Below are 13,264 nucleotides of genomic sequence, written 5' to 3'. Positions count from 1 at the left end.
ATATTGGGGGGGAGGGGGTAGGGAGAGAATAGGTCGTTCCTTTTTCCAATATCAGCCTCACAGTTCAGGATTACTCTTTGCATGTGTCTGACAGACAGGAAAACAACAAAAGTGAAGCTGTCTCACAGGCTACTTGTCTCCAGCAAGGGACCCTCCACATTGCAAAGAGTTCTCAAGCTGAGGCTCCCTTGGTCAATTCATAGCTTACAGGGTGGCTATGGAGCAGATAGGCCTCTCCTGCTCCAAACTTTTCCTTTGCAATATTTTGAAACAAAAAATTCAAATATATACATCTGTCAGTGAAAGTAATCATTTAGGCTCCTTTCAAGAGAAAGGAGAGCAATGGCATTAAGTTAAATAGTCAGCAGTTTTGCCAAGGAACACATTTAACTAAAAAAAGGGGGAAAGGACCAGGAGGATAACTCATTCCTCCAAAGAGCTCCAGATTCAATAAGAGGCTCCTTTGCAGGAAGGCGAATGAGCCATCTAGCCCCTCAGGCCCCTTCCCTTCCCTGCTGGGCTAAGGTTGTGTCTCTTCTTTGCTTGTCTCTTTTCAGCGTCCTTCAGCAAAAGCTCGTGAGGCAAGTGAAGAGGAAAAACAGTTCAGGAATATTTTCCGACAGATTGCAGGGGATGTGAGTATGCAAGCAATCCCTGTCTCTGCCATCGAAGCAGCCTCACCACAACAGCACCTGAATCAATTGGTTCACAGATTCAAAACACTGAATGTTAAAATTTCCTTTGAATTTCCTTCCATAAAATTTCCTTTGAGATCTGAATATAAACAAAATCAAATCAAAATCCAACTAAGAATACAGCTATCCTCATATGTACATATAAGCTATTCCCATTGTGTACAAGGCAGCCTTATTTACATTCAGGCTTTTACTGCTATCACTACTACATTATTACTACATATTTTATATAGCAAGTATAAACAAGTTAGAAATACAATGCCTTCCCATATATGCTTAATGACAGAAGTGAAAAGTAAAAATAGATCAAAGAATTGCACCAGTCGAGAGACTGCAAATGAGTTACAGGAATTTTCACATTTGGGTTTTTTGCTTACACAGTGGCTTGAAATTACTAGTCATTATTCTAGTTGTAGTTTAGTAAGTGCTATTTGGTAACTTAAATCTACCTTATACTGTAGCCTTAAAAAATATTTGGACCAATGTTTATATGAACTAGAGTTCACTCTAGCTTGAAACATACATATGCCATACTGAAAAGTGACCAAAGACTTAATACTTTTAGCATACCCAGGCATCAAGTGATCTTCTTAATAAGGAATGTTGTAATGAATTATATTCTCACCACATTTCCCACCAGGACATGGAGATCAATGCTGAAGAACTCAGGAATGTTCTCAACAATGTCGTAAAAAAACGTGAGTTTAAGCATGCTTTTCAGTAACCTTGGACAAAGAAATCTGTAGCATAACGTAACCCTCCACCCCTGAGTTGCACTCTTAAAATTGTTTATGATTTCAAAGTCTTAGTTATACTTCCATAAACCCTGCATCCAAGACTTTAAAGGGCTGGGCTTTTCACAGAGATGCTCTCCACAAGAGATCAAGTACTGATAATGCAGAAATGAGCAAAGGTTCATTGGAAGCACCACACAGGATAATACAGCTTTTCTAGAAGTCTGCAAATGCCCTTTAAAAACCAGTTCTAGAGGAGAGGCAGGCCTTTCTCCCTGTTTAGCAAACTTTAGCATACAGACCCTGGGCTTGCTCAGTTACCTGGAAGTTAGAGTTTTCAAGAGGTTTGTATTGTATATAACAGGCCAACAAAAGTAATCTCTAACTCACAGTATTTTCAGATTACTCTACCTCTCTTTCTTAATGGATGAAGGAAGCAGGTTTGCCTTCTACTTTGAGGAGAATTACACCTGAGAGGAAGAAGCGCTTGCTGACTTTCATGATCTGTTTTCACCTGGGTTCATTTATTTCAGATAAGGACCTAAAGACAGAAGGATTTGAACTGGAATCCTGCCGCAGCATGATTGCTTTAATGGATGTATCCTTTTCTGGTGAAAGAGCAGTTCTTGATACCACACTAGTCCACTTGGGTGGTATTTCCCACAACTAAACACACAGACAATTTAGTATACCAGGGAAGCAGGACACAACATTAGAGTCTGTACTCAGATAACACCACATTCCTGGTTTGGCACAGCTTAAGTCTGGTCATCTCAACATTAGTGTAGTTGGCAGATGAAAATATCCCAAACCAGAAAACTATAGAATAAGTTAGTCAGTATGATACCCTTCCTTAGGTATCAGTGACTGGCCAACTCATGTGCTAAACCATGAGTTTGTACTTTTTTTTAAACCAACTCAACATAACTACACTTCTTGCCAACAAACTTACAATATTTCTCTCTGACCTTTAAATTTATAACATATTATATATTCCACTGTATGCTTAGCATGTAACACATACACAAATTGTCTCAAAGCAAGAATAACAGAACAAACTACAAGACACCATATGAGCTGACCTCTGATACAACCTCACTCAGTTTTCATATTTGACATAACACATGATTTTGAGAGAACAAAAGCACACCCAAACATCACCAGAACAAAATTCTAACTACAACTCAGAGTCATTATAGTTGGAGCCTAAACACATTTTTGTAAATAGCTTTAGTCAACATTTTGCTTAGTTCTCAATTCACTTTAACCAAGGCAAAAAGAGCTTCATTCTAGGATAAAGCTCAGTTGTCTTAAAAATGTTAAGCTTCGCATTTGGAGGTATTTGCAAGCAGCCCACTAAAACATCCTGCTCATGTACTTTACAATAGCTCCAGGAGCAAGCCTCTCTCCATACCATATATTTGCTTTTACACAAAGTACAAATAGTCCTTCAGGCTCCTGAAACAAAATATTATGCACAATAATCAAAACATTCACAAATACTTCACTGCACAGCTCAGCCATCTCTTAATGCTGAGGAGATCCTGAACTCAGTTTCACATTCATCCCTTCACCAGTAGCTGCAGACTTAATTCATTTTCTCATTAAAATATTGTGGTTTTTTTACCTGAATGTTTGCATCACAGACAGACGGCTCAGGGAAGATAAACTTTGATGAGTTTCGACACCTCTGGGACAAGATTAAAAGCTGGCAGGTAATGCTGGTATCTGCAGCACTGCTCTTCACAGCTTCCGTGGCACAAAAGCTTATGTAGGAAAAACAGACCTCTCTACATACTACAACAAAATGAAAAGTTAAAAAAATGTTTCAAATTAGCTTCTAAAAAGAAAAGTGATGTCTTTCCTCATCCTAGTCACAGCCTAAGCAAACAGCCTGAATCTCTGAAGCCCCAGCCCTCATGTAAGGACTTCCACCATGAGAACAGCATGGAGGCATACAAATTGGAGAAGGAGGGTGATGGGAACTAGAATAAGGCCTTGCAAATAGCTTAATTAGGACAATCAAAAGAGCAGATTAACAATATAAACTCAAGTCAAGCAAGAAGAATCTCTAGGTCAGGGCTTTTTTGCTTCTCACAGCATAGATCTAATCTTTTTCACATTGTGACTGAGAGGAGCTCTGTGGTAACAACCCAGGCTGCCCAGCAGCAGCATTATAAGGCAAATGAGGAAGCCTCCAAGTGCCTGAGGCACATATCCCATACCCAGTCAGTGGGTACAGAAATGCAAGCTTTTATTTCTGTTGTGTTTTTATTTTTCTCTTTTTCCAGAAAATTTTCAAGCATTATGACACGGATCATTCGGGAACCATTAACAGCTACGAGATGCGCAATGCAGTCAAGGATGCAGGTACTTCTCCCGGTGTTCAATGCGCATCAGTCAGAGAAACCTTATTTTGGTTGATCTGTCACAAGGATGAAGTCAGGAACACAGTGCAACCTTTTAAAGAGAGGCCCTACAGAAATTAAAAAATCCTTTTTTCCCCAAAATGGAGTTTCTCAAATATCCAAATAGCAAGTCTTGTATGTCTTGCCAAATAGATCTCTTCAGCTGTTTAAACTTTCCAATGAACTACGCTCTACTGTCTTAAGGATCTCCCACTCAGGGTCCTGCTGTTCAGGGGGACCAGGGAGCACCAAAAACATTTGCTCTCATTTAAGCTGTGGATTCTTGATGTTCGTGTAAGTAACAATCAAAGAACAGCGGAAAACCTTCAACCCAGGAGTAGAGGCACTGAAACTGAGGCAGAGCAGGTCAATGTCCAAGTTTGCATCAGAGGCAATTGGGTGGACATTTCTCAAGTCCTGTGCATGTTTCTTGGTGGCACTAAGCCACTGCAGGCTTAGTCTCCTCTTCAACCTGTGCAATAAGAAGGAAGTGTTTTTGCAAAAATTCCAGTTAATGACATTTATCCTGCTAAGAGAGGCTTTTGATGTCTCTTGCTTGTCTCAACCGCATTGGCACGCTTCTTTTCCTGGACAGCAGGCCTGCCCCAGCAAATGTCGTTACCAGCTCCTGTTTCTCTAAGGGAGTAAGATGGCTTCTTTAGTCAGAAAATTTGTAGCATCACTATAAACCTAAATGTGATGATTTCAGTGACACTTCAGTAGTATTTTGAGACATCAGTTATGAGTTCATCAAGGAACAGAAACAGATGGCTACCTTGTATTATACTTTCCAAAACATCAGTGATTCAATCCTTTCCTAAGGACAAAACTCATACCTGGATTTGAACTCTTGCTACAGTAGAAACATAGGTCATTTTTCTTTTCCAGGTTTCCATTCTCACCAGGAAGGGAACTTGTCAATGTAAAAAAAAAGAAAAAAAAACATTAAATACCTCCTGCCCTGACTATAGAACCATGAACAGATTTTGCAATCGAAATGCCTCAATCTTCAGCATGTAGGCTGTGCATGACCTTGCATTTAGCCAACAACCAGCAGTACCCAAATCACAACAGACCCTTTAGGAAACAGTCACACGCTTCAGCAGTCAGTGCCACAGTTCAGTAACACCACACTGAGGAGTTACCTCCTTATCTTTTTTTGACCATTGTGTGATTATGTTCATGGCAACTTCCTCCTGTGTTTCTGTTGCCCAGTTTTTGCTCTTATCAGGCGCAGCTAAGCTGCAAACTCTTTGGTGTAGACCTCTCCTCTTCATACTTACAGCATGAGGTAACTCACAGGCTATAAGCCCTCCCAAATCATAATTTCAAAATGTTACTCCTGTTTTAAGAAAGCAGCTGGGACATAGGGAAGCTCCTTGTAGCTTTACCTTGTTTTATTTGGTGGCTGCAGTAGCACCCTCCAGCCTGGGCCTCGGTTGGGCCTGGGAAGTGCCTGCCACTGAACCGCTCCCGGAGGCCTGACTAGCTCTGCCCCCTTTCTGGTTCTCTGCAGGGTTTCGGCTGAACAACCAGCTCTACGACATCATCACCATGCGCTACGCTGACAAAAACATGAACATCGACTTCGACAGCTTCATCTGCTGCTTCGTACGCCTGGATGCCATGTTCAGTGAGTGGCTGCCCCGGTTTTCCTGCGCTGTCTCCTCTCCGTGCCCCCAAAACGTGCTGTTGTACTCAAAGCACTGCTGCCTAAATATAGATTTAATAATTTATGTGCACAGAGAATCTAAAATATGTCAGCCGTCCCATACAAACACAAAAGAACCCATTGCATTACTCCTTGGAGTAGCTAAGGGAAAACATAGCTCAAATACTTTCTGACCATCTCAGTAAATATCTGCCTGTGTAAGTTTGCACAACACAGCGGGAACACAGTTTGGTTCACTATACGGGATCATCTTTACATACACGGTAATTTAATCTACTCCATATATTTTTGTTTCCTTGCTTTAGGAGCATTCCATGCCTTTGATAAAGATGGAGACGGCATCATTAAACTCAATGTCCTGGAGGTAAACTACTTTATGCCACTATTTCTAGCACAATGTCACAATACAGAATTTTAATCGTATTATTTATTGCACGTGTTCTCAAGGGAGCCTGTGAGAGTTGGTCCAAAATTGTCATCCAGTTGGTAAGAGGCCACAAAGCCTCCTAAAAATTTTGCTATTGATTTTACACAGAAAACACTTGTATCCATGATCTGCCAGCAACAGCTGCTCTGTAAGACTCCAGCTGGTGCTGAAGGGCACAGCTGCAGACTCTTCGTATCATCTTCAAAGTGCTTCAAAAAACTTTCAAGATTTTTTTTATGAGGCAATTTAAATCAAACATGATGTTATGGTGTTAACTGATAATGGGATTTAAAATAGTTCTTTACCTTTTAAAAATCTTATCAAGATGGCTTAGAAAGTTTCAACTTAAAAGCATGTCTTCTGCTAAGGAGACCATGAAAAAACCCTTCACTTTTTGCAAGGAAAGGAGGAATAGGAGCAAGAAGCCTAAGACAAAATTCCCCACTGCCACTGTGCTTCATACTAAGTGTCAGCAAGCAGCTGTCTTCCAGCTAGAGATGGTGGTATCTCAGTATAATTTGTTGGGTGATGCCAACAAGTCTTCCATCCATTAATTCTAACTCTTCTTTCAGTGGCTGCAGCTCACAATGTATGCGTAACACGGGAGCCAGCGGCAAACTTCATCAAGAACAGACTCAAGACTTCTGAGCTCCATTCATCCCCAAGTGCAAACAAGAGCATTTCCTAATTACGTGCCTCAATCCCTCAGATACAAAGCACATGGGAAGAAGCTGTTGGAAAAGAGACAACACATAGTAGGCAGACCAGTGTGCAACTTCTGTAACTACTTTCATAGCTCCTCGACATTGCACTTCAGGAAACAAGGATTAATTTGTCGATGACTGAATTAAGTTTTCTCTGCATGGCAAAGACATGGAGCATGCATCGCTACTCTGCTTATGCTGACAACTGGAAAAGTCTTCCCTCAATTCAGGCAAAACTGGGACGGCAACTGAACTGTGAAAGTCAGAGGTGTTTGCTACCACCTTGTAATTATTTATTCACTCTTTGTGCTCCTTTAGATACTACCGTTTCAGCCTCTTCATAATGCTGACTGAATATTTAACATGAGACTGTGCTAGATTACATTAATATCATGCATCCCAATCATGTTGTTACAGATGTGGCTATGGAGGTTGGTTCTCTGCTACGTTTGAAATGTGGCAGTAAGGCACAACAGAGTGCAGTACCTGGGACAGCTTGGTCCAGTGCCTCAGCAAAAGTACCAGAACTGAGCAATTTGGTCTCATTTTTAGTAGTATAATATCTTAGTATCTTAATTACACAATGGACATTTTAAACATTTTTTAATTGTAACGGCATTCTCTGTAACATTGAGAAAGTTGTTTCCCATTTGAGGCAGAAAACCTCTTATACATGCAAATATATATATCTATCTCCAAATATATACACACACACACACACACACTTTCCCACCACACCCCTAAGGTCCCATTTCATGATGGTATTGTGTATTTATTTTAAGACGTGATGTGCAGGAGAATCAGACACTATGTTAGCATGACCATTTTGGGAAGACTATTAGAAGGTGTAAGTACAATTAGTTTAATTGACCCCAAAATAAAATCACCTGGGTTTTGGCATAACTTTTAGGGTTGTTTTTTGTTTTTATTTTAAAAGAACAGAGGAGGATGAAACATTCAGTACTCTTCTACCATTCTCCTGAATATACAGTAGCTTTTGGAGTCTTATTGCAAGCATGAAGTCAACTTAGTATCTCAAACACTTGCCAGTTCACTCCTTGAATACAGTTAAAAAAAACCCCAAACAAACAACAACCCACCCCACCCCCCCAAAAAAAAACAAAAACAAACCACAAACCAAAACCAAAACAAACAAAACCCAAACAAACAAAAACCCCAAAACCCAAACAAACAAAACCCCTCAAATGAAAAAAAAAAAAAAAAACACCGAAGAAAACAAACCCAAACACTTGAGCTTGAGAGGTTCCATTCTTACCAGCTTTAAGGATGGCAGCCTTTCAGGACTGGTCAACAGCTCATAAATACAAACATGTAATGAAAAACAGAATGTGGAAGAAAGGGTGTGAAGAGACCAGACTTTGTCAGGAGAACCTTCTACTTAGTTCTCTAGTGGTGAAAGGTAACAGAGCAATCAACTATTGTGAAGCAAAACCGCAAAAACAAATCATAGCACCTAGTCAAAGTTACTCTGATAAGTACCACATTTAATCAAAAGGTGTCTGGAAAAAACCAGAAAAACTGTAAGCTTCTTAATGTTGTCTTGCACTATAACCTACTCTGAAGGAGTAAAAAATTTCTATAGTTTATCTAAAGAAGAGTTATTCTCCTTTAAACTAAACATTTGTTTCAACCCAAATCACTTTAAGATAACTGGAGCAGTAGAAGCCCTGGGCTCCAGCTGTGTGTTCTTTCCACTAAGCTATTCTTTTCCATACAAAAATATGGCTGAGATGCTCTTGGTGTTCAGAGAAAACCAAAATCTATCAGGCAAAAGACCAAAATCAGGATTTTTGATTGGCACTCAAAACTGTTCATTAAAGTCCTGGTGAGTGAACTACCAACAGCTCTAGAGGACTTCTCTCTGCAACGGGCCATGGAGCAAAGGAGTCCATGAGTCATCTTGGCAGCACCAGCTGGGGGACAGTTTCCATTTTCCCTGCAGAATGACAAGGCCTGAGCTTCCAAGTGGCCTGTCTGATTTTATCCAGTCCTCTTAAAAAAAGGAGAAAAATCCAGAACAAAGTAGTTTTACTGAATCCGGTGGAAGAATCATTCTATTCAAAACAAAGAAGAATCAGACTGAGAAACCATAACAATATAAAGAACTTTTATTTTTTCTCTTTTTTTTTAAACTTCTTTTTTTCTTCTTTTGCGGTGTAAAGTTTCATTATTATGCTGAGAGCTTTGTAACAAAATGAAAGAAGAAAAACATGATCAATCTGTGCACATGTTCCACACCGCTTAAATTATTAAATTACGTTGGTTTATTCCACTTTCATTCTTCATAAAGACTGTTTAACAATTACAGCAAAATGAAATTTGACAAGCTGGCAGGCACATAACCTACAGTTTGCTCTTTACTTTTACTATTAAATATTTCACAAACAGTAGCTGAAACCGTTTCCTTATCCTTCCTCACATTTTCTGAAGCTCTGGACAACTTAGACTGTTTGGATAGTAGTACCATAAAAGCCTGAAAACCAAGATTCATCTGTACCTGTATTTTAATTCAAAAGAAGGGAAAATTATTTTCTCAGCACTACATTTTTGTTTCTGGGAACCTATAGTTTATTGCGAGTTTTCAGTTATTGTTTACCTTGATCCATCATTATCATACAATTTGAAAATGTGCATTAAGAACTGCACTACTTCAACACACCACACAGCCAAACTCCTGCTATTTTGCAGAAGTCAGCTCATGTGCTGATTAATGTTTAAAGTCTGAAATCCACACGTGACCCCAGGCAAGCAGAAGTTGGGATATTTAATGCATCTTCGTACCAATGGATGCAGCAATTTTCTCTCCAGCCCCTGCCACATATAGAAGCAGCAACATTAGACCATTGCGTATTTTGCACTGCCAGTTAGCTGTTATTTTTTCCTGCAATTTGAAGGAGAAAGGAGCGATGAATATAGAAAAATACATGCGACACTATTGGGGCTGGGCAAGGTTAAGCTTTGCAGCACATGTCAACCTTAAGTGACACTTTTATGCCACTCACACCCTCCTTTTGGAGCTTGGGCAGAGCTCAGTATGCCTTTGGTGCAACCAAATCTCACACTTTTAAAGAGAAGCAGATTACTCGTTTCGGTAGCACGTGGCCCATTCTTTATTTCATGAAAATGTACTATGCCTCTGAGCACTTGCTGTCCGCTGAGGCAGCTCATAGCTTAATAGGCACAACGTCAGTCCTGCTAAACACGCAGTCAGCCATACAGCAAGTCCAGAGCTCATTATTTAACATTTGGCTAATAAAATAAGCACACCTAACCACAAAATAAGCCCTCAGTCTTTAAACTCCTCCACCCACAACTTTTTACTTGCATGAAAAACAACCTGAAAACAACAAGAGTCCTGAAACAGGCTTCAGATGTGCAGTACTGCTTTTCATGAAAATATGACTCCATTAAATTCCACAAATAGTCTGCCTTCCCACCGTTATTACACTCTTCGACCAGAGGTGTATCAGGAGTCAAAACCCTAAGTTGCAAGATCAGAGGGGATCTCAATAGTGGCTAGCAAGCCAATACATTAGTTTGGCATCTCTCTTCTGTACTTGCCTCCAGAGGAAGTAAAAGGCCAACAGTGAAAGCTGCACCAAACTCCAGCTGAACAAACAGGAAACCCTGCCCAGAACTCCAGGGAAGCCTGGGGATTTCCACAGCTGCACAACAACTTCACAGCAAGTTCTTTTACGATATCCTGAGGACAAAGCGGCACAGCGTTTTCCTCTGAATTCGAGCAATTTTAAAAATTATTTTTAATTTATGAAGCAAAATTTTTAGAAGCATTCATGCCACCCTGCTATTTTCCTGCCTCTTGCCCATCTTAAGATTCTTACAATATATCTGAAGTGACCTACGAAGTTGCAAAAGACACCACTGCTAAAGCTGAAAGAGGATTTCTGAAGTCCAGACTTTTCAGGACTGTTTTCAAGGACAGATAAGGAAATACCATGGACTACAAGAAAAGGAAATCTGCTTCCACCAGTGAAAAAGATAAAACCAACAAGCAATCAGGAATGCAAATAAAGTGTAATATCAGTGTGTGTTGCAACACCTAGTAAGAAAGATCTTTACACGTTCCTGAATACAGCTGACAGAACGTGAAGAATCGCAAGGAAGAAGTAACAAAAACTACTCTCACACACCATTTTTCAGAATGCTACGATCACTCCGCATGCTCGTCCTCAGGACACACACCTCCACACCTTCACTTCAAGTACAGTCCATGAGGGACAGCTCGAGACGTTCACATTGTTTATGGCACCCTTTTACATGCTCCCTCATTGTGGTTCAAAAAAACTCTAGAAATAAAGTCTTGAACATCAATAATCTTGGAAATGGTTTAAGTATCACGCAGTCTTCTGCTTTTCGGTCATTAAAAAAAACAAATACTCTCAGAGGCTCTACAGCAATAAAGCCTTATCAGAAGACATCTATACTGCTCAGAGATTTCCCTGGGCTTGACTGTGTCTTGAATTGCTTCATCCAGAGACCACAGAGAGAAAAGAAAAAAAATAAACAAAACCAAACACACAAACACACTCCCCAAAATACAAAATAAAAACACCCTCAAAACAGCATGGGGTCTGAGCCACATACTGGGTTTTTTTCCTGTCCACAAACAGCTTAATAAAAAAACCCAAACAAGTCACCACAAAAGCACTGTAAGCTCAGAGATTCCCATGTTTTTGAAGTAGTATGCTACTGCATCTCATTCCTATTTTACTCCTGTCTCACAAAAAAAATCATCAATGTCAAGCAATTACAGAGAAATTATGCTTGTCTGCTAAGACAATACAAAAATAGTTCGCTTCAGAGACAGCCCTGAAGTTCCTTGATTTTATGGCAGTGGAACATTCACGGGCTTTCCTCAGTCACTTTCTTGGCCTAAAAAGGCTGCTTTACAGTAAAAGAATGAGGCTATAAAACTTATTTGGTCTATGGTTGGCATACCAAGCCTCAAAGTAGTAGTGAAAGAGATGCTCAGTAAAAATAGTACATTCAGTTTGTTTGAACAGCACTGGATTCATTTACAAGCAGCTCAGTTCTGACACTGGGCTGTCCTTGCCTTCTGTTACAGTTTAAGGAAACCTCTCTTTTTTTTTCCTGAGTAGCAAGTTAGGCGAAAGTCAACACAAAGCTCCTTGCTAGATGAGTCTCACTGTTTAGGAAAGCTCTTTGCTAAATGAGTGTTACGGGAGAGAGGATCGCAAGTGCAAGAAGTACATTTTGCTGCACTTACTGGGTGAAGTTTTCCACCCCAAGGGACGCCCGCAGAGGAACCATGACAAGCAGGAACAGCCATCACCTCTGCACTGGCTTCTCTGTGGTACCTGCTGTGCATTAGTGGAGGGACGACTTTCACAGGCATAAATATGCATTTTGTATCCTCAGCTTCTGCTTGAGAACTTTAGACTTTCAAATCCTGCTCCATTCTTTCCAGTTGAGTTTTTGTGAACTTGATACAGCCCAAGCCAATTTAGCCAGTTCACAACAGAAACAAAATGCTGCCTAAATGCTGCACTTAAACAGTGCCACTGCATTTCTCTTAGTTTGCTATTCCATGAAGATGTAGGATTGCAAAGCTCACTCACTAAGATTCCAAATAAAATCAGGAATCCAACTATGGTGTTGTATCAAGATCGCAGTGGTTATGCTGGTATTTAACTAAAAGAAAAGCTGACACCACTTCTTTCCTGTACATAAGGACCTATGTTTAAAAAGACTAAGATCAACAAGCACGTGAGTGAAGCAGCTGTTTTGCTGCTACTGGCATACATCTCAAAAACAACTGCTTTCCTCCAAATAAAGAAAATACCTCAGGAGTTGTAGTAATTAGGGCAGTGTGTCATTGTATGTATTATGCCAGTTATTGCAATTTTTACACAAGGAATAAAAAATAAGTTACAATTAACATTAAAAAAATTAATTTATTCCAGTTCTCCATAAAATTATTTTCTTTTTATGAAGAAAGTCAAAATGTACACTGGGTATTCAGGTTACACTGTTAGAATTTGTGATATTCTGGTTTGCAGAATTTTATTAAAATCAGCTAAAAAAAATGGACGCAACATAAAAACAGACATGTCTTAGACACTTACAGGCTTCCAGCTGAGTTTGCAAACACCAGCACCTATTGTAATCTAAGTTCTCAACACCCCTCTGGACTGCCTGAAGACTGTCAGACTACGCTTCTTTAAAAAACAAAACAAAACAAACCACAACAAAACACCACAGGAAAAAACAAACAACAAAAAACCCCAAGGCAGACAAGAGGAGGGAATATTCTTATCTGGCAATTAATTAAAAACTTGCAAGAATCTTCCATTTGGGCCAAGTCTTAATTGACCCGCCTTATTTCTACAGAGTGCAACACAACCTGCAGTCTCTGTAGCAAGGTATTTCAGCCCCACTCCATTTTTGCATTCCAAGTGGGGAAAAAAAAGAGGAAAGACTGGAGTAAGAAACTGACGTTGTTTGGAATAATTCTGACATATTAAATTACTTCCCAATGTGGGAGGTGAAAAGCTTCATGAGTCAATTCTGCTGTCATCCTCAGCATGTCTTTCAATATGTCCTACTGCATCCTAGAAAAGA

The 13,264-nt window shown here is 39.8% G+C and overlaps 2 protein-coding genes across 6 annotated transcripts in view; one reads left to right on the top strand and one right to left on the bottom strand.

The window, feature by feature from the left end:
- The window catches only part of CAPN3 (calpain 3), a gene marked incomplete at both ends in the record, with an annotated part of 29,358 nt that extends 22,823 nt beyond the window's left edge, over window positions 1-6,535 (top strand). For 4 of the 5 annotated variants that reach the window (XM_080346049.1, XM_080346048.1, XM_080346050.1 and 1 more), the window contains 8 exons: window positions 558-635; window positions 1,336-1,393; window positions 1,963-2,027; window positions 3,076-3,144; window positions 3,721-3,799; window positions 5,354-5,470; window positions 5,815-5,873; window positions 6,509-6,535. In XM_080346049.1, coding sequence (XP_080202175.1) covers window positions 558-635; window positions 1,336-1,393; window positions 1,963-2,027; window positions 3,076-3,144; window positions 3,721-3,799; window positions 5,354-5,470; window positions 5,815-5,873; window positions 6,509-6,535 — 552 coding nt within the window. The remainder of the gene's footprint in view (window positions 1-557; window positions 636-1,335; window positions 1,394-1,962; window positions 2,028-3,075; window positions 3,145-3,720; window positions 3,800-5,353; window positions 5,471-5,814; window positions 5,874-6,508) is intronic. The other variant, XM_080346046.1, reaches the window with a different exon arrangement.
- A 1,672-nt stretch (window positions 6,536-8,207) lies between these two features.
- ZNF106 (zinc finger protein 106) overlaps window positions 8,208-13,264 on the bottom strand; it is a 45,358-nt gene continuing 40,301 nt past the window's right edge. The window contains exon 22 of the mRNA XM_080344708.1: window positions 8,208-13,254. Within this exon, the coding sequence (XP_080200834.1) occupies window positions 13,198-13,254 (57 nt within the window). The 3' untranslated portion in view covers window positions 8,208-13,197. The remainder of the gene's footprint in view (window positions 13,255-13,264) is intronic.

Source organism: Nesoenas mayeri (assembly GCF_963082525.1).
Source record: "Nesoenas mayeri genome assembly, chromosome: 5".
Lineage (NCBI taxonomy): Eukaryota > Metazoa > Chordata > Aves > Columbiformes > Columbidae > Nesoenas > Nesoenas mayeri.
The sequence above is the reverse complement of the archived record's forward strand: the minus strand, read 5'-3'. Positions and strand labels throughout refer to the sequence as shown.